This window comes from Phyllostomus discolor, chromosome 4, assembly GCF_004126475.2.
Source record: "Phyllostomus discolor isolate MPI-MPIP mPhyDis1 chromosome 4, mPhyDis1.pri.v3, whole genome shotgun sequence".
Classification (NCBI taxonomy): Eukaryota; Metazoa; Chordata; class Mammalia; order Chiroptera; family Phyllostomidae; genus Phyllostomus; species Phyllostomus discolor.
The window spans coordinates 48,787,728-48,809,122 of record NC_040906.2 but is presented as its reverse complement, the minus strand read 5'-3'; the positions used below and the strand labels follow the sequence as shown (position 1 = coordinate 48,809,122).

Genomic DNA, 21,395 nt, shown 5'->3' with positions numbered 1-21,395 from the left:
TTCCAACACCATTTATTGAATAAATTATCTTTAGCCCATTGTAGGTACTCACTTCCTCTGTCAAATATTAATTGATATAAAGGGGTGGGTTTGTTTCTGGGCTCTCTACTCTATTCCATTGATCTATGGGTCTTTCATGCCAGTACCAAGCTGTTTTTATTACCATAGCCTTATAGTATAGTTTGATATTAGGTAGCGTGACTCCTCCAACTTGGTTCTTCTTTTTCAAGATCACTATTGCTATTCAGGGCCTTTTGCAGTTCCATATAAATTTTTGAAATATTTGGTCTAGTTCCACAAAATACATCATGGGTATCTTGATAGTAATTGTAGTGCATCTATAGATTACTTTGGGTAGCACGGACATTTTAATGATGTTAATTCTTCCTATCTATGAATATGGTATATATTTCCACTTATGTCTTATAATTTTCCAGGTACAGGTCTTTTAGATCAGTCAGAATAGCTATCATCAATAAATCAACAAACAAGCACTGGTGAGAATGTGGAGAGGGGAACCCTTTTGTGCTGTTGGTGAGAATGCAGACTGGTGCAGCCACTGTGGAGAGCAGTACAGAGATACTTCAAATGATTAAAACTGGAACTGCTTTATGACCCAGTGATTCCACTTCTGGAAATTTATGCAAAGAAATCCAAAACACTAATTCAAAAGAACATAAGCATCCTTATATTCATTGCAGTGCTATTTACAATCACCAAGACATGGAAGCAGCTCAAGTGTCCATCAGTAGATAAATGGATAAAACAGCTGTGGGACATTTACAGACTGGAATACGACTCAGCCATAAAAAAGAAAATTTTATACTTTGTGACAGCATGGATGGACCTGGAGAACATTAAGCTAAGTGAAATAAGCCAGTCAGAGAAAGACAACTACAAGTTAAATATGATTTCACTTATATGGGGAATGTAAATAACTGAACTAACAAGCAAGATAGAGCAGACCCATAGATACAGAGCAGGCTGACAGCTCTGGGGGCTTAGTTAGCGGGGAGAAGGATCAACCAGAAAGGAAAAGGGACTTATGGACATGGACAACAGGGTGGTGATTGTGGGGGGAGGGGTATATGAGGATAAAAGGTAACGGAAAGAACACAACCATACTAAGCCTCTCTTCCCATCACAATGGAATAAACTAGAAGGCAACAGCAGTAGGAAAATGAAAAATTCACCAATATGTGGAAATTAAACAACACATTCTTGAATAACCAATGGGCCAAAAAATAAATCACGAGAGAAATTGGAAAATATCTTCAGATAAATTTTAAAAGAACAAAGTGCTAAGAGGAAAGTTTATAGCAACTATGTCAAAACAACAAGATCTCAAATCAACTCTGTAACTTTACATCTAAAAAAACTAGTTTATGTTCTAAATGCTTCTTTGTTCACCTCTTTAGGCAATTTCCAAAGCTATTATTTTCTAATTTTCAGGTATAAAAAGTAGTCTAGAATGACTCAGCTTCTAAGTTCTCATGAAAACAAAATAAACCCAAAGTTAACAAAAGAAAAAAAATAAAGATGAGAGCAGAAATAAATGAAATATAGAACAGGAAAACAATTGAAGAAATTTAACAAACTAAAGAGTTGATTTTTTGAAAATACCAACAGAATTGGTAAGCACTTAGCCAGATATAAAGACAGATATAGACAAATGGAATAAAATGAAGAACCCAGAAATAAACCTTCATATATATAGAAAATGATCTTTAATAAGGGAGCCATGGCTACACAATGGGAATAAGTCTCTTCAACAAATAAGGCTGCGGAAACTGGATATCCACATGCAAAATACGAAGAACCTTTTATCTTACACCATATACATAAACTAACTGAAAATGGACTAAAGACCTAAATATAGGACCTGAAATCATAAAGCTCCTAATCAAAACAGAGAGAAAAAGCTTCATGACAGTGGAATGGGCAATGACCTCTTGAATATGACACCAAAGCACAAGTAACAAAAAAAAAAAAACCAGAAAGGAAGGAAGGAAGGAAGGAAGGAAGAAAGGAAGGAAGGAAGGAAGGAAGGAAACCCAAACTTAAAAGCTTCTGTACAGCAAAGGAAACAATCAGCAGAGTGAAAGGGTAACCTACAAAATAGGGGAAAATATTTATAAACTATATACATAATGCAATAAAAAATAACCTGATTAAAAAATGGGCAAAGGACATGAACAGACAGTTATCAAAAGATATGTAACTGCCTAACAAGCAAACAAGCATATGAAAAGATGCTCAGCATCACGAATCATCAGGAAAACACCAATCAAAATAACAAATGAGGTACCACCTCATACCCATTAAGATGGTTTCTATCAAAATAAACAAAATAACAAAGGTTGGCAAGATGTGGAGAAATTAAGACTCTGCACTGTTGGCAGCATTGTAAATTGTACAAGTGTTATGAAAAACAGTATGAAGGTTCCTCAAAAAATTAAAAATAGAACTACCATATTACCCAGCATTAGCATTTTAGGGTACATATACAAAAGAACTGAAAATAGACCTTGAAAAAATACAGTAAAGATTAAATTAAAAAAACTATAACACGTAGAAAAAAAGAGACCTCAAAGAATTATCTGCACATCCATGTACACTGCAGCATTATTCACAATAGGCAAGATGTGGAAGCAATCTGAATGTCCATCAAAGGATGAAAAGATAAAGAAAATATGAGCCAATTACAAAAAAATAAATACTGCATAATTCTGCTTATATGAGTTATCGAAAGTAATCAAACTCATAGAGACAGAAAGGAGAATGGTAGCTGCCAGGAACTGGGGAAGGGAATGGAACAGTTATTGTTCAGTGGGTACAGAGCTGAAAAAGCTGAAAAAGTTCTCGAGATCTGTTGTACAACAATGAGCATAAAGGAAGCAACACTGTAATTTACAGTTAAAATTATTAAAAGAATATATATATTTCAGAAAATTGAGGGCATAGATTAGGAATACCAAAACAACAATCCATTGAGACAAATTAGTAACTACTCTTCCCTCAGCAAATCCCGATACAGCTCTTCATGCAAGACAATAGAAGTTATTACCCATGATATGTAGTGATTTGAAAAACTATCCCTATCCATGGCAGAGGTTACTAAAATCTGCAAGCTTACTATAATTATTAATTATATATATGAAACGTTTCCATTTTTCCTCTCAGCTCACAGGAATTGTTTACTTTTACTAACAGAGGAGAACTGAAGATTTATTAATATTTTTAGTTAGTAGAGGACAGATATGAATGTGATTGAATCTATACCCTGAAACATGTCTGGTGCAAAGGAAAATGAAAGGCTTCACCAATTAATTAAAAACAACACCTATACTGGACTCTGAAACCAAATCTATGAATGCTTATGTGACATTTACAGTCTTCAACTATTTTTGACTCCAATATTTTTTACTCATATCAGTTCAAAAATGAAAAGTCACAAAGGCCAAATCTAAAATTAAAAAGAAAAAAAAACTTTTATAAAGATCCTATTTTATATTCTCCACATAGAATTGGATACTGCTATATAATTCATTAACTTCTCTATGTATCCATATGACAAAGATTAAGTTTGTGAAAGAGAAAACCATAAACCTCTTTTCCTCACATATTCAAAATTCATATTTGTTGTTCAAATGTCACACTTAACTAAATTTTAATGTGTATCACTAACCATATATATAATGCAGACCTACCACATTATTATGGCATTAATTATTCTTTTATATATACTATAAATGTTATATCAACATTCAAATCATAGTGATTCAAATCACTTTAGTAAAATGGCTTATAAATATGAAAAATGGGGGAGGGAGGAGAGAAGCAAAGAAAGAGAGGAGTTTCTTTTCCCATTTTCTATTGCTATATGCTGGCGAATCTAAAATTGGTGTGTTCCAAAATTCTGAAATCTGTGTGTTCTGGCAAAATCTGCCTAGAAAAGGCTGTATAATTATTTAGAACCTCGTGTTCCTTCTTATTTAAAATGGATGTTCCAGTTTCTGAAATCCACTGAAATTTAAAGAAAAAGGTATTTTTCCTAAAATAAGCAGTATCTTAACCCCTTTGAAAAACTTACTGCATTTTTATTATTTTGTACATTTATAGTCAGAGAAAAACGCAGTCATTCCTCTGTACTTTGACAGGGTAGAAGCCTATCCTTAAACAACTGACAGCAAAAACGACAAAAGGCTGACATCTGCCTTAGGATTACGACAAAATTATCTTCAGAGAAAGAAATCTGTGTCTTCGGGCGTGTGTGTGTGTGTGTGTGTGTGTGTGTGTGTGTGTGTGGTGTAGGAGAGAGCTATCTATACATACACGATTATAAATGTATTTTTCCAGACACTTCTAATATAAGCCAGTTATATTAGAACTGGGAGGATAATTTAAATATTAAAACACTTCCAAGCTAAGTTCCCTGGGATAAAAGTATTCCTAAGGAAAAGTTTCATCAACCTGTCTAGTGGCTAGATGAACTACAGATACATAAAAATACTTTCATTTCAAAACAAACATGATGACAAAAAACACAAAAAATAACTACAATGGAACGCAAAGCTCGCTACACAAAAAGTGCTCTGACAAACTAGAGATAACAGGCTCCTCTGAACTGATCACGACTTGTTTTTTTCTAGGATTAGCAAGAAAAAGAGATGTGTGGCAAAAAGGGGAAAGAAAGAGAAAAAGCAGCAGCACCTCTCGGTATTCCCCCAAATGAACGGCTCCCCTCTAAGTAAGACAAAACCTGACAGAAACTGATCTTAATATATTCCTGGAATTTAGATCAGATTTTCCTTCATAAAATTACAGCTCCCTGTTCTTTTCCCTCCATAGCTCTTGATGCAGCTTTAACTGCAGGTATGTGGGACAATCTCATTAAAGTCTAATCCTCTCACTCCCTGATAAACTCTGTATGACCAGGGATCTGCAGTGTCCTATTCATTATTCATCCTGGTACCCCCAACACCTAAGAGTATTATTGTAATTATTTTTAAAAACAAAGGAACAACAAAAAATACCTTTTTTTAAGTGCCAAAAATATTATTTATTTTCGGGACAGTGAGACTATAGGTAATGTTTTTCCTTCCCTACATTTCTGCATTTTACAGTTTATATGCTCCACCTTTTAATAAAAACCAAAAATTTATGATGGACCTAAATTTAAATAAGTAGATATAGTAAGTGAAAACCAGAGTTTTAAAAAATTGGGAGGTGAAACGTGACCTTATGAAGAATCAATTCAAATAGCAAACTTCTCACATATTTACTGATATGGTAAATATTCATGATATATAGCTAATTGAAAAATATATCATAAAAAGTATACTTGGTATAGAACCATACATTTAACCCAGTAAAGTATTAGAGTTTCACACAGTACAATTTTTATAGTGTTTATCTCTAGGTAGTAGGATTACAGATCATTTTTTTGCTTTTCTTTCAGCTATTCTACACTTTTAATGTTTTCTGTATTATATTATATTAGGAAGAAACTAAATAATCTTTTTAAGCAGCTAAGAATTCTTGTGCATTTATAACATGTTTCAATTTGCGACCACTTTCAAGAACACATATATTTTTTTTCAAGTATGGGATGTTTTATGTTAAACTACCCACTCCCAGCTGTCTTGTATCAATTACTTTCTATAGTTTGTTTTATTAAAGCATACTTAACCTGAGGGTCCTTCATATAAACTGGAACTATTATACCAATATGTTTAAAAAGCTTATGGGACTGGTAACATGGTGTTACAATTTTAACTAAATTATGCCATCCTCTTTATCAACACCAATCCTGATAGTGTGGGAGTACTAAATCCTACTGCTATCGTGTGTGGTGTTCATGCACACTCACACCCAGAAAATTTCCCCAAAAGTAATTCACCATCTTAACTAAGAGAAGCCGAACACCATTTTCAAAAATTATTCTGCAGAACATTATTTTCCACTTATTCCAAACAGTACAACAAGGAGGTTGCAGGAAATGAAACGAAACCATGGTAACCAGCTAACCCTATCAGGAGCTATCAGATCAAAAGAACACAAAGTACATTACACGTCAACGCCTACCAGCAGCACAATCCTTCCTCAGTTCCTTTTGATCCTTCCTAAACGTGAAAAAAGCTTTCAACCAATGTTCATATTTTAAAAATGTGAAAGCCACTTTGCCAAATGCACTGAAATTCTCTGACTCAACCCAGGAACTCTGGCTGAGTTCACTTTAAAAGTCAACCAAATACCCTGAGATTCAATTAAGAAATATTAGGTTTCATTTTTCCATCATTAGCAAAATTACGTTTTCTTCTATTTCCATGTATTTTATCATTTTCTAATACAGTAGCAATGGTTTCTTCACACTAAATTTTCAGAGCATTAAGATTAAATAACATTCTCATAGTAATTCCTTGCTTAATAGAATCTCACCAGCATTCTAAACTCAAAGCCACAACGCATTAAACACAATCGCACTTGTATCACACAGGAGCCCCACTTTGTCATCTTGTATACCCCGTCACGGGTCATCAACCTCCGTCACGAGAACTGAAGCTAGACCCACAGGGTCTAGTTCAATGTGCTCTTCAGATACCAACCACCACCTCGAACTACACACACAGGCATATGGATGGCTTCTGTCAGGCCTTAGCAGTTTATTACATGACTACAGAGCCAGGCAGACAATGGGGGAGCCTCTGCTATGACTAAAGATGATCTTTGCTGCTATGGTTAGCCACCCCTAGTAATGATCACTTAAAATAAAATAGACATACGTGCCATAAAAATATGTATATTTTATATATAACCGATTTCTGGAAGGACAAATAATTGTGAAAGATATTATCTCTAAAAAGTGACTCTAGAAGTGTGTGGTGGGAAAGTAACATATTTATCATTACATATGCTTCTCTAATTTGAAAATTTCTTTTAACACATCCATGTGTTGTTTTCATAATCATAAACAGAGATGTAATAAATTACATGGATATAAATGTTATTATTTAATAAATTATTGCTGTTTTTCTTTGAAAAGTTACCCAAACTCACTACAAAATTATTTTTATAAGCACAAATGATCACCAAATGATTTCATAATGGAATTTCAGCTTAAGTAATTAAACTTTATATGTATTTAATTTGTTTTTTCTTTTTTGTAAGGGATGAAAACTTAACCCTTGAGAATTAGTTGAGTAAACCTCATCTTTAAAGCTTTAAACAAAGGTTTATCTCTATTAAAAAATGGAAATGCGTTAGTAACTTTAGAATCATTATTATTAAAAACTCACTGATTTACAAGTTGAGTTTACTCTTGTGCCAGAGTCCTTGTCAACTTATATAAAGTGTGGCACATTTTACTATTATTTAGGATGTTTTCCTTTTTAACAAGCTATAGTCTCTGTAACTATAGTCTCTACATTTGTTCCTGAGAAAGTGAAGTCTTGGTTTTATCTGTAAAATGCAGAAAATGTAGTATCTACAGCATAAGCTCTTTTTTTTTGTAGGTAAAACTGAGTTTTCCAACATAGTGCCATGAATACAGGACACAGATTACAAACTATCCAACCTGCCCAGCCCTTTTAGAGGCCAGGAGGGCTGGACGCTTAAGTCCCTGGGCCAGTCACACTTGGTCCTGACCAGCCTCATGCCCGTATCTCCACATGACAGCATCATTTTCAGTGGGTTCCACAGTATGAAAAATTATTGTAAAATACTGAAAGATATTTCACATGAAGTATTTACCACAGTGCCTGACACAGTAAACACTTGGTAAATATTAACCACTATCATATTTATAAAACTGTTAAACCCGTTAGTAAAATATTTGGGTATGTCAAATCATTCACAGGAAGGGAGACACATTCTAGGGCTGTATCTTGTTGTCAAGTAATTTAAATTAAGAGAAACTGTTATGTTTCTATGTTGATCTTAAATTAAGAGACACTGATATGGTTTTTATCATAACTTAAAAGTAGATACACAAGCCAGATTCCCTTTGCAAAACAGGTAGATGATCACAGAATGAGTTCTCTCTCTCATATCAAAGTTCCTAATTGATTAGTCCCAAAATGTACTTGAAACTCGATTCCCCCTTAAATGAAATAGTCAGTGGAATCTACCTTATGCTGTTCCTTTATAATGCAAAAAAACCCAAAAAATATTTTGAAATCAGCTTTTTTGATTTATCTACTACTGCTTTTTTAAAAAATTTCATCTTTATTGAATTTTTTACATTACCTTTTAGTCCCCTTCTTTCCCTTCCTTTGCTGTTTAAATCCATTCTTATGTATGCCTACTTTTGAGGGGAAACTGGACAGAATACACTGAATAAAAACCATGTTTTCAAATTGAAAAAATTTGAAGAATGAAGTACCATTCAAGAGTAAGGTGCAATTCAAAACCACAATGAGATACCACTTCATACCCACTGGGATGTCACATCCACTGTTTAAATAAAAGACATAAGAAGTGCTGGTTAGGCATAAAGAAACAGAACCTATATTTCCAGTGGTATTATAAAATGGTAAAAACCACTCTGGGAGAAAAATTTAGAAGTTCTTCAAAATGTCAAACATAAAAGTTATAATATGATCCAGCGATTTCACTCCTACATATATATTCAAGAGAAATGAAAGCATATGTCCACACAAAAAAATACGAATGGCATTATTCGTAATAGCATCTTTATTCATAATAGCAAAAAAGTAGACACAATCCAAATGTCCATCAACTTATAAGTGGGTAAACAAAATGTGCTAAACATGCAAACACTGGTACATCATTTAAATATCTGTTAATAAAAAGGAATAAAGCAGTGACACATTCAATAACATGACTGAACCTAAAAAAACATACTAAGGGAAAGAAGGCAGTCACAAAAGAATACATATTTTATACATGAATGACTCCATTTATATGAAGTATCCAGGATGTATAACTATAGAGACAAAAGTAGGTTAATGGTTCCCTGCGGCTGGGAGGGTTAGGGAGAAGTGGGAAGTGGCTCAAATGGGTATGGATTTTCTTTTTAGAGTGATTAAATGTTCTAAAATGGATTTTGTTGCATAACTTTCTGAATGCATGAAAAACCAATGAACTGCACACTTCAAATGGGTGAAATGGGAAGTTATTTATAACTAAATAAAAAGGTTTTTTTTTAAGAGTAAGATGCCATAACATTCAAACCAAGCCAGCAAATAAAGTTAGAAAAAATACTGCAGGGTTTTAATGCTCAGAAACGGGGCTTGGCTGCCACAGGCAGATGTCTCCCAGCGCTCTTTGGATCGGAGGTGAATCTCTTTTGGATCAGGGAAACAGAATCAGAAAACAGGAAGAAAAAGAATTGGTGAGGCAATCAGCCCTCAATTTTTTTTATCTATCCACTTTACACTTTAGAGATAAGTCTTTTAGGCTTATTTATCAAAAAGAGGTGTACAAAAAAGAAAAAATAGGAAGATGTCTCTCTCAACTTAACAAACAGAAGATTTCCCCCCCTTTCCCCCCATTCAACTCCCAGCATTTAATTCTAATTTGTTCACTGAAAATGAGAAATAACTCAGAGGCTCTTAATACTCAGCCTATATATTTTAAGTTTTCTCTCTCTGTACCACATGGAAAATCATTAATTAGAAGGTTGGCTGGTGAGCCTGAAGTCCAGAGCAAAAGGAAATGAGTAAATCAAATGTTTAATGAAATATTTCTCAAAAATGTGTTCCATAGAGGGGTTCCATACAAAGAGGGTCTCATGATGAAATGATTTTGGGAAATGCAGTATGGTTATATTAACAATACTCATATGGTTCCTCGTATTCATCACCACTGGAAATAGCACTGCCAATGTTGGCGGAGGCTCCCCTCTCCCACAGACCCTGGGCTCTAGAACACTGGCCTCTGCAACTTCCCTTTATACTGCACCCAAGGCTAACCAATTCTTCTTCTGAACCATTATTTTTTTAAAATGCAGCTTTTTTTATTTTTAAAGATTTTATTTATTTATTTTTAGAGACAGGGGAAGGGAAGAAGAAAGAGAGGGAAAGAAATATCAATGTGTGGTTGCCTCTCCTGCATTCCCTACAGGAGACCTGGCCCAAGACCCAGACATGTGTCCTGACTAGGAATAGAACTGGCGACCCTTTAGTCCCAGCCTGCACCCAATCCACGGAGCTACACCAGCCAGGGCTGAACAATTATTTACAATCCACTTAGAGTCAAATCTTCAGAGATACAGGAGGTATTATCTTCCACTTCAATTAAATATTGCAGCTAGTGTCTTCAATTTCTCTAAAAATGAAGATAGCCCTATTGATTTTCTTTGATTAACTATAAAAATTATGTATGTGCATTGCAAAAGAAATCAGGTGCTCAGGAAGATACAAAGAAATAAAAATCACATTTAAATTTATCACTCATGAACACTATATACATTTTGGTGATCATTCTTTCAGAAATCTCTCTACTTACATATATACTCAATAGATACCTAATTTTATGTAAGTAGTATCATAGTATACATGATACACTGTATAAGAAATTTTATTTTTCAGATTATCCTAAACTATATAAATTTCAGAATTTATCAAATAAGAAATATGATATATTTCTAAAGAGAATATAATAAATATGTCCAGAGTTACATTATGCTTTCTCAGGTTTTAAATTCTCATTTGTTCTCCATTATCTAAAATTTTTCCAAATAATTCTGGCCTTGATGGTTGGCCAGCATAAAACCAATAGCAACAAAGTGCCAAGCACTGGTGGGTAAAGCATTCCCTGACCAGGTCCAATTGTGTCCTAGAATTTTCAGATACAGGAGTTGGGATTATCAGCTCTTGAACACGTCATCTTGTTCTTCTCCCAATTTACAGAAGCTAAAATGAGACCGACTCAACAGAAATATCTCTGCAATTGCTAAATTTGGAGTTAATATGTCTCCTCAAAGTGAACCCTTGAAAATATGTAAGACATTAAGACAGTCTTTGAAAGATCAATTCCCCGCAGCCAAAGAAAAAACTGCTCACCAAATTAATTATCTAAATAATTCTGGTACAGCTTAGTTCCCACCATCCCTTCCACTCATTTGTATTGCTCCCCCAGGGATCTTTCTAACTCACAAATGCAATCATCACTGTCTTCTAAAAAAGTCTTCAGTGAGTCCCATTTTCTACAGGTAAAGTCCAAACTCTTAAGCATGAATTACCAGGCTTTCCTGGCACACTTACTGCTAAAATTTTCTGCACTTCCCAACCCCAGCAGGTTGCCATACACCAAATGCTCTACGCTGTGCTACACATTCTGGCCTTGGCTGTTTCTTTTTCCCAAAACGCTCACTTTCCATCACATCCTATCCTACCTGCAAACTTCTACTCTACTTTAAAAAATGATTATTTATTGATTTTGAGAGGAAGAGAGGAAGGGGGAAGGAAGAGAGAAAAAAACATAGATTGTTGTTTCACTTATTTATGCATTCATTGGTTAATTCTTTATGTGCCCTGACTGGAGGTCGAACCCACAACCTTGGCATACCAGGATGATGCTCTAACCTTTTTGACCCCAAGGACCAGTTTCACAGAAGACAATTTTTCCATGGACAGGGAAGGCGGGGGCAGGAGACGGAGCTCAGGCAGTAATGCCAGCAAGGCTTCCTGCTTGCCCACCCCACACCTCCTGCTGTGCAGCCGGGTTCCTAACAGGCCACTGACCACCGCTGGTCTGTGGTCAGGGGTTGGGGATTCCCTGCTCTAACCAACTGAGCTACCTGGCCAGAGCTCTCCTCTACTTTTAAGAGGCAGCTTAAATGTCTTCTTCCTTGACCCATTTGGACAGTACCTGGCAGAATAGAGAAGCTCAATAAACACTGCTCTTTTTGATGATGCAGTTACCTGGATGCTTATGATTTCCCAATTTAACAATGAAGTCCAAGATCCTGCTTTTTATGAAAGGCCTTGACACATATTAGTGACACACCAGGGATAAATATTATAAGGAATATATCAGTCAAAAGTACAGTGGATTTCACTGCACTAAAATTATTACCATAATTAGGTTTTCCATATTACCTGTAAAATATTATTTGAAGTCAGATTGGAAAGTATTTTAAATCAAGTTTTGAAAATACTATAGGCAAAATAACATTATTATAACAGAATTTATAAATTCTGAACTAAGGTATACCAGAATTATTTATAAAACTTAGGTGTCTGGCTTCATATAAAGCTTTCTGTGGAACTCATACCACATGTTCTATTTACCAAAGCTAAAACTGGATATGCTCCTTTAATAAGAAGCTGATCAGGGCTAAAATGTTCGAAGAATTACACCACGGATTGATCCTCACTGTCTAACATGGAAACAACTTTAATGAACACCTAACATGCTGTATAGTGTAAGTGTGTTTATCCCCTGCCCGCCCCCCACACCCTCCATCCTTCTTTCTTCTTTTAAAACAAGAAAAGAAAACCAGAATTTGTTTGGTCATGCAGACTTCCTCTCAAAGCCTGATCTTCCAGTAGATGCTGACCGTATCTCCCAGGTCCAGGAGCCAGTATTGGTCAGACAAGCAACCAGTACATGAATTTCCCTGCAGATTGTTATTGGGCCGGGAAAAGGAGACCCCACTGGCTCAACCAACCTGAAGGGAAGGATGCACACTGCACGAGAGAGAACAGGCTTCCTCGAAATCTCCAGCCAGGCATACACAAGGAAGCGTGCAATTTTGATCTCCCCTAGCAGCCACCTTTGACCACAAGGAAACTCAGCCTTAGATTGGAGCTCAGAATGATCGGAGAGGGGGGGTGGTGGTGGTGGGAAGAGGACAGCAACAAAGGGGAAAGGAAGAGAGTGTTGCGCAAATATCTGTCTCCCCTCTCACCATACCTCCTCCTTCTTCACTGTGATCCACTAGCCTTTACACCAAAGCCTATTTACCCCTGGCACTTGGGTGACCAGACTTTTGGCAGTGTGGTGTTACAGAATCCTAAAATTATAAAATGTTAGGTGTAGAAAGTTGAAAAAACTAACTTTAAGGAATTCTGTGGTTTTCCCCAAATCAGTCTTCTAGTTCATTCAGTGACAAAACAAATAGGTATTTAAATTCCTAGCCCAGATTTTTTTTTCCGGTATGCCATAATTTAAACCTGAAAAACAGGATAATTAAATAATTAAAGGGGGGCTAACACTATCCTTTGCCATAAAAAGCTAGTTCCATCAACTCCTGTAACAAGCTCTGTTCTCTAAGCATGCAATTAATCCAGAATTCAATGTAAAATAACACTGAATCATATTCTTTTTATCCGAAAGAGTAATATTAAATGCGGTGGGTGGGTGGGAGTAACAGCGGCCCCTCACGCTCACACAGGTTTAAGTGTGGAAGAAGTCAGACATCAACACATGAGCACTCGCATCAACTTTCTGTTCTCTCTTTGTGGTCACAAAAAAGTGTTATTTCGTTGACTTCTTTCTTAGTAAGTTTCAATTTTTAAGGCTTTTCCAAAGAATGGAAGAATGAGTGCACGAATGAACAAATGAAGGAATGGACAAAGACAATGGATAATTACTCCAAGCCTTTGGAGGGGCAGCAGTGTAGACTGATAAGGAAGAACACAGGCTCTGAAGCCAGATTGTCTGGGCTCCAAGACCAGCTACACGAATCATTAAATGTGTGACCTTGGCCAAGTTACTCAACCTCCGGTTCCTCTGTTTCCTTATCTGTAAAGTGGAGAAGGTAACAGTACATACATCGTAAAGTTGTGAAGATTAAATGAGATTAGAGGCCTGATGTGAGGTAAACCCAAAGGATAAGCATGCTATTGTATTAGTGTTCTGTTACTACTGCAGGGCCAGTGGACACACTTGTTTCTGGGCACAGTACTGTCAGCTGGGAACAGCCAAAACACTAGGCAAAGTTTAGCTGATAGGAAAGAGCCAAGGGCTCCAACCAAAGGCCAACTGAAGAGAAAAGACATTGGCCTTAATTTTATGAGTTACAGAGACCTTTTCTTAGTTTCTTTTCTCATTCAAGAAATAGATGGGAGCTGACATAGCAAGACAGATGGGAGAGAACTCAACATGAAACAGAAGAAAACAGCTACAATAAAAATGCTTTAAAAGTTTTTTGATTCTTAATTACTGAGTGCTACCATTCATGAGGAATATTTTAAGGGCCTCAAAACTATTAAAATGGTAATTAGGTCCCAAGAAAACAAGAACCAATTCAATTACACGCTGGATGCTTTAAAATTTAAAGTGCTCTATTAACAGGGTTTTAAATGGAGCATAGTTATAATTACAGGTCCATGACCAACCTTAAAGCCAAAGTGTAGGTTCCTGGCTGGCGTTGGCTCTCCCGAATGAGGTAGCTCCCCTCAGCCACACTCAAGAGCTGGTCTGCTGCTTCTCGGGAGATCATGCCGTGAAACCTAAGAAACAAAGTCAATATAGAAACTGCATGCCTTCCACCTTTTTCAATAAAACAAGATAAAACAAACCCCCACCTTTTCCTGTTGTTTTCTAGACTGCCATATAATCAGAGGGGAGCAGTTGAGTTTAACTATGCCTGTGTTTCTCTGGGCCTGGCCCCTGGCCAGCTTCTTGGTGGTGATAAAAACAGCACCAGTGTAGCTACCCAATCCATTTAACAATCGCAACACCAAAATTCACATCTATCCATCAAAAGGAAGACCAACCACCCGTCTTGAGAAAACAGTGCTCTTCTTATGTGGCCATCTGACCATATGGGCATGCAAAAAAATATACAGGAATGTGTCCCATTTCTTTTCTTCATATTAACAGCACTGCTCCAAAATTTTGGCTCAGAGTCTACATTGGCGATTTTCCAAGACCCTGGGTTGCCCTTAATTGGCATGATTGCCCAATAATGTGCATAATCTGCATCACTGGGTATTCAAGCCGAAAGCAAAGAACTGTAATACTTGCTTTCACTCCTTGCTAAAACCTACTTTTGATTAAAGGAGAAAAAAGGAGGAAGGAGAATAAATACACTCTTTACACAAACACAGTAGACTCATCTATAACACTCAGACCTAAAACATTGAAAGAGAACACTATGTCAGTGGTGGTTGATGATTATTATTAAAAATACAAAACCACCTGACATTTTCATGAGGATTTACACACTTTACAAAGAACTGACATATACATTATGTCCTTTTAGTAACTCAAAAATAACTGAATGAAGTGACAGCTCTAACAAAACTTTGCAGCTTTTACTGGTAAAACAAAATAAAACAAGTCTCTTGAATTTGGAATAATATATTTAAAAGGCCCTGAAATGGCACCTTAAAAATTTAGAAACCTTACTAGGGTCCAGCTAGCAACTTTTTGAGCTTTTCCTCATGGAAATGATGAGTCTCGATTTAAGTCTTAAAACAGTTCATGGTGGGCATATTCGAATCATGACAATGAGAACAGCTAGGTTTAACAATAGTCTGGAATTTCTTATCTTCATAAATTCCCCGGTCTCTCAGAACCAGGTCCACTCGGACTCTGCTGGAGCAAGAAGATGGTAACCTGTCGCTACCATTAGATTAGTATATTGATATATTAAGTTTACCTGTCACAAATTAATACAGTTAGTATAATTTATCAATGATATCTGTTTAAAAAACTCAGTTTAAAGAAGAATGCCATTCAAGAAAACAAATTTTACAACAAAACCCAACAATGGTATTTTAAAAACAAAACTACTCATAACAGTTGACCCAAAATTTTCACCCCATAAAAAGCTGTATGCACTGAAATGTTTCTTATGGTGAGACATTTAATAATATAGTCATGTGCCACTTAATAACAAGGATACATTCTGGAAAACGTGTTGTTAGGCACCTTTATCATAGAGTGCACTTACACAAACCTAGACAGTACAGCCTACGGCATACCTGTGTGGTATGCCAACCACTGTTACATGTGCAATCTGTCACTGACCAAAACATCATTATGCAGCACATGACTGTATACTTTCAATGCAACCTAAATGCCAAGAGCAGAGAAATGACTAAATTATGGTACAACCATAAAGAACATCAGTGCTCCCCCAAACTCGTAAGTGCCTATGTTCTATTCACAAGAGTCTACAAAACTTAACCAGAATTTTAAATAATTTAAAAATCTCTGCTACATACATTATTAGCTAATAGGATATTAAGTGATGAAAAGCAAATGATTTTATTTGGGGAATGATGAGATTATAGGTGACTTTTATTCTTTCCCCCAAATGGCTATATTTCTGTATTTTTAAAAAAATAAGAAGAAAATTAAAGACTTTAAAAATGATTATAACATTTTTATAGAATAGAAAAATTCTCATTATTAATATTAAATAGAAACACCAGGCTACAAAAATTTTAATATCTCAATTTTATAAAAACAATTAAGAAAGCTTTAGAAGATAATACTTCAAACTATTTATATTAGTCATTTCTGGGTAGCATGAATTTACTTACAGAAAACTTGGAAAATAAAGAAAAGTATAAATATGGAATAAACCACCCATACCCCAACACACATATGTATGTATGTGTATATATATCTAAATGATTAATATGTACAAATACATACAAATACGAGGTCTGTCCAGAAGGTATACAGCCATGTAATATAAAAAATAGAGACACTTACGGAAGAAGATACAAGAAATATTGCACCCAAGACAATAATGCCTCAGTCCCCTTCAAAGTAAGCACCTTGGGACCTCATCGCCCATCACCATCAGCAGCCTTGTTTTATTTTCCTGAATCTCATCAATGGTATGAAGTCTCTTCCTTTTCAAAGGTGATTTTAGTTTTGGGAAAAGCCAGAAGTCTCAGGGTGCCAAATCTGGGTCATAAGGGGATTGAGTCATTTGGGTGATTTGATGTTTTGCCAAAAAAACTCTACACAAGACATGATGCATGAGCAGGCACACTGTCATAATAAAGCTGCCAATGACCAGTTGCCCATAGCTGCAGCCTCCTGAATCATTCTAATAGTTTCCACAGAGGAATGTTCAAGCTTAATGCAAAATTTGATGCAGATCTGTTGCTTTACTTGCTCAGTCATTTTGAATGTGACAGCCACACAACACATATGCTCACTCAACAGCGTCTACCGCCCCCACTGACTAGTACAGTGAAGTCATCATTGTTCACACATGTGCATTCCAGTCCACTCTCCTTGGCTGCCAGGTTACACTGGTGTTGCACAAGCCATTCCCATTATATTAACAGTGGCTGGACTTTTTCTGGACAGACCTCCTATATATCACATACTCACTGTATTTTTCACATATACTTCTAGGACTATTTATTTACTTGTATGGCTTGCATCTTTACTTGAACATTATTACATACATTTCCCCATGCTATTTTCATCTCTATTCTTGTTCTTGTTTTCTGTGTTTTACCAATTAGACTATATTTATAATCAGAAAAATAATTTCACTAGTCCAAATTTGAATACCTCCTTCATCTTGCTTTTATTTTTACTAAAGCATCCATTTACCTGTCTCTCTTACATATTCCAATCTTTAAAATGTTTTCTGATAATCCATACTTACTCTCTTCCATAATACTTTGGTCTGTTTTCTACCTATGGGGGGAAAAAGATATTTGTGAAAATGCAAATGTTCAGAACATTACTCAATATTTTGCATGTGTGACAAACTAAAGTATATATTGAGAAAGAGAAAAAAATCAGAGCCTGGAGTTCCAGTTCTATCAGCAGATTAAATGTGCTATTCGGACTGGTCACCTCAGCTCTTCAACCTGTTCCATATCTATAAAACACTCTGTATGTAAAAAGAGTTGGACAAAATTATCTTTCATTTCCAGGATTTTATGAATCTGAAAAAATATTTACATCACTTTATCCAAAAAGTAAAACAAAACATGCAAAAACTTAATGCCACAATTTTGTCAGAACGACTGTGACTTTCTCTCCCATCCTCTCCCATCCTGTTACTCCACAGTCCCCCTGCTGTTAACATCTCAGTATCATCTTGCCTTTCTGTTCTCCCATCAGTGCTTCCCTCATCACAATTAACCTCCCCTAGCTTTTCCTGCCAGGTGTGCTGGCTGTATGAAGATAAAGAAAGGCTCCGCAGAAAAGAGTCTAAGGAATTTGCACTGGGATAGACTGAAAGAGAGTATTTGCTGGTTCATGTAAGAAATATTTACTGAATGGCAGAATGTGATAGGCACTGTCATGCAAGGAAGGGGACACATCACTGAAATAAGGCAACAAATGCCATTAGTCATTTGAAACTGACATTCTAATGAGGAGAAAGACAATAAAGAAGTTTAAAGAAATTTTAAAAAGACAACAGAAAGTAATCATCAGTGCTATAATGAAAATAAAAATGGGTAATGTAACAGGGAAAGCTAGTGGGTAGTCAGCAGAGGCCTTTCTGAGAAGATGGCAGTTAAACTTGGTCCTGAATGACAAGAAGCCAGGCCTAGCTGCAAAACCATGGGAATGCAATAAGCTTTCCCTAGAAGGTGCCTGGGTGACACCACAGACCACATTTATTAAGTTCAGGCTATGTGCTAGGTAGGTGTTGTAAGTACACACGAAGATCATTAATTTTCACAATGAGGTATAAATTATGCTATTTCAGCCTCATAAAATAGCATTTACTGATGAAGAACGGAGTATCAGAGAGGTGAGGTAGCTTGTTCAAGGTTACAAGGTGGTAGAGCCCAACACACCCTTGGGACTCTTGTTCAGGAATAGCGAAAAGGGCCCTCGGTCTGTGTCTGTTTGACACTGACTCATCTGAGCTAGTTTAAGTCTGGCAGTTCGCAAAGCAACTCAGTATCTGTCCGTTAGCCTCCGTCTCCCTTAACCTGTATCCAGAGCCGGACTGCCAAGTCCAGTTACCTGCCACTGGCCATCAAGGCCTGATACTGCTTTCAGCAAACTTGAGATATTTATTTATATTGTAGGAAAAAACTGTGTTTCTATGAAAAACTATGGATCACAGCATGCACTACTATTTTATATCATTCCATACCAGCTCATTGAAATCTTCCTTATTCTTTTTGTTATACTTTATTCAATTAGCTTCCTATGGACAGACATTAAGGTTTCCCCCCTAATACTCTACTACAAATAGTTCTACCATAAAAAACTTAAGCACATTTTATTGCACATTTGGACAGGTAATTCATCAGGGTAAATCCCCATAACTTGGACTGGTAAGATAAATGAGGTATAGTTTTGTTAGACATTACAAAATTCTCCTAAAATGGTAGTATTACCCATTCCCATCAGCAATATACAAGTGTCTGCTTCCTCACAGGCTTACCAATGAAATATATTTTAAGCTTTTGAACTTTGCCCATCTGAAAGGTGAAAATGGTCTTGCCACGTTCAGGGTCCGGCACAAATAAGTCCCTTTTTATTACAAATTCATAAGCATGTAATTCTGTAACATAACAGTATCACACTCAAGCACATCATATGACATTTTAGGTGAAATGTTCAAATTAAAACTATAAATTATCACACCCATATTATTACCCTACCAACCACACTCAAGCAGGTCTTACTTCTGCTGGTGCCTGTATTTTAATTTGCATTTCTCTTATTATTAATTAAACTGAGTATCTTTTCCTATATATTGTCATATATTCTATTTTTTTGGTGAACTGTCTATATCTTTGCTTATTTTTACCTCATGATTTAGATTTTTTTAATGGAAAAATTACTCCAACTAATACTTCCATGATGCCTCAAGCTTTGTTTTAAAAAGCAAAGAATAAACAAAAAATGGAAGAATGTATAAACTAAAAAAACTTAGTATCACTTAAACCTTTCCCCCAAATGTAAATAATACATAACACTTAATAATACTTAAACCTTTACTGTCATATTCTATATTGTGTTTCCAGACATTCTTTTAAACAGTGAGTTATTTCAGGAGAGAAGAATAGGGATAAAAATGCATTCAAGTGACAGTTTTACGATGACAACTAGTGTAAAGGGTTAATTTCACAAATAACCAAGCCACTGAAGAAGGTCCAGCTTTGGGAAACAAATAACTGAGAGAGATTTCCCGGTACACTCACCTCATTAGTACAAGTAATTCTTCGAGGGTGAGGCGCTTCCTGCTGCAGCTGATACACTGCGGGAAGGCAGAAAGTAAAAGGTGTCAGTTTCTGTCATGCAGAACATCTGAATATATTAGGAACCATGAACTGGCTGCTTTTTTATGTTCACAAGAACTGTGGTATAGCCCTATTTTTTTTTTTTTTTGAACAAAGCAAAGAAAGTGAGCCAAACTAAATTTCATGCAAGCCCAGAAGCAAGCACCAATAGAAAAGTCATAATCCACACAAGTGTCTCTCTACCTTATAACCAGTCATTACTGGACACCTGGTCTTGTTCTCCAGAATCAAGTACCTGGTCATTTACTGTCCCCAATTCTTTTTGCCTATATTACAAAGCTTCTCTCCAATATAAACCAATAATGATTACATATTTTTAAGTACAGTATTAAGTATCAAACTTGAAAGTAAAATTAGAATTTATAGGCTAGAAGTAACACACTTGTTTTTTTCCCATTTATATCATGAATGATCTATTTTCAAAGATAATCTCCCTTAAAAACAAAATTTCTGAGCCAAAGTTACTACCACTTATTCAACTAGGGCAAATGAATTTTTTAAAAAATCAGGTACTGAAATAACTTGCCAAAGAGAGGATAATTTTTAGGGTATTTCAAAACAGACCATTAGAAATTATACCAATACCTTAGACTTTTTTATTTGAAATGAAGAAAGAACAGAATGTGTGGCTATCAGAGGAAGTGTGTTTATGTACGTCTAAATTTATCTCTTAGAGAGAATGTGTTTTGTATTTCAACATTATCACATATAATTGAATCTGAGTTAATACATACACATTTTGTCACCATAACATCAAACATCCCAGACATCTGGTGTTAGCTGATAACAAATGACTCAGATTTTAAGTGGATATCCATATAAAGGCCTCACCTCTGATCATATTCATTCATATGTAGCACAGGAACATATATAAATATATACAATCAGGACTATATACATATACAACTAGACTGTATATGCATATGCATGTATATGTACATACAACATATGTATGCTGAGAACAGGCACACAGCACTGCTCCACACTGCTATGTATGCAAAGGCGATACAGCACTGCGCCTGAGAACGGGAGCTCCTGAACAGTCCGCCTGGGGTTTGTCTGAACACTGGGGCTCTGCATATTGTGCTTCAGTTTCCTCACTTGTAAAATGGAGATACAAATAGTGTCTACTTCACAGAATACTGAAAGGATTAAATAACTTACTATATGTAAAAAACAAAACAGTCCTTGGCACAAAATAAATAATAAAGATCAGTTATAATTACA

General features: G+C 35.8%; 1 protein-coding gene across 2 annotated transcripts in view; it reads right to left on the bottom strand.

Annotated features, from left to right (window-relative positions):
- Positions 1-21,395, bottom strand: part of CHN1 (chimerin 1) — a 158,341-nt gene that overhangs the window by 90,175 nt on the left and 46,771 nt on the right. The window contains exons 4-6 of one of the 2 annotated variants that reach the window (XM_028509168.2): positions 20,070-20,125; positions 17,558-17,589; positions 14,310-14,423 (exon numbers count right to left, since the gene is read on the bottom strand). In XM_028509168.2, the coding sequence (XP_028364969.1) occupies positions 14,310-14,423; positions 17,558-17,589; positions 20,070-20,125 (202 nt within the window). Of the gene's footprint in view, positions 1-14,309; positions 14,424-14,498; positions 14,518-17,557; positions 17,590-20,069; positions 20,126-21,395 lie in introns of those variants that run through there. The other variant, XM_036023269.1, reaches the window with a different exon arrangement.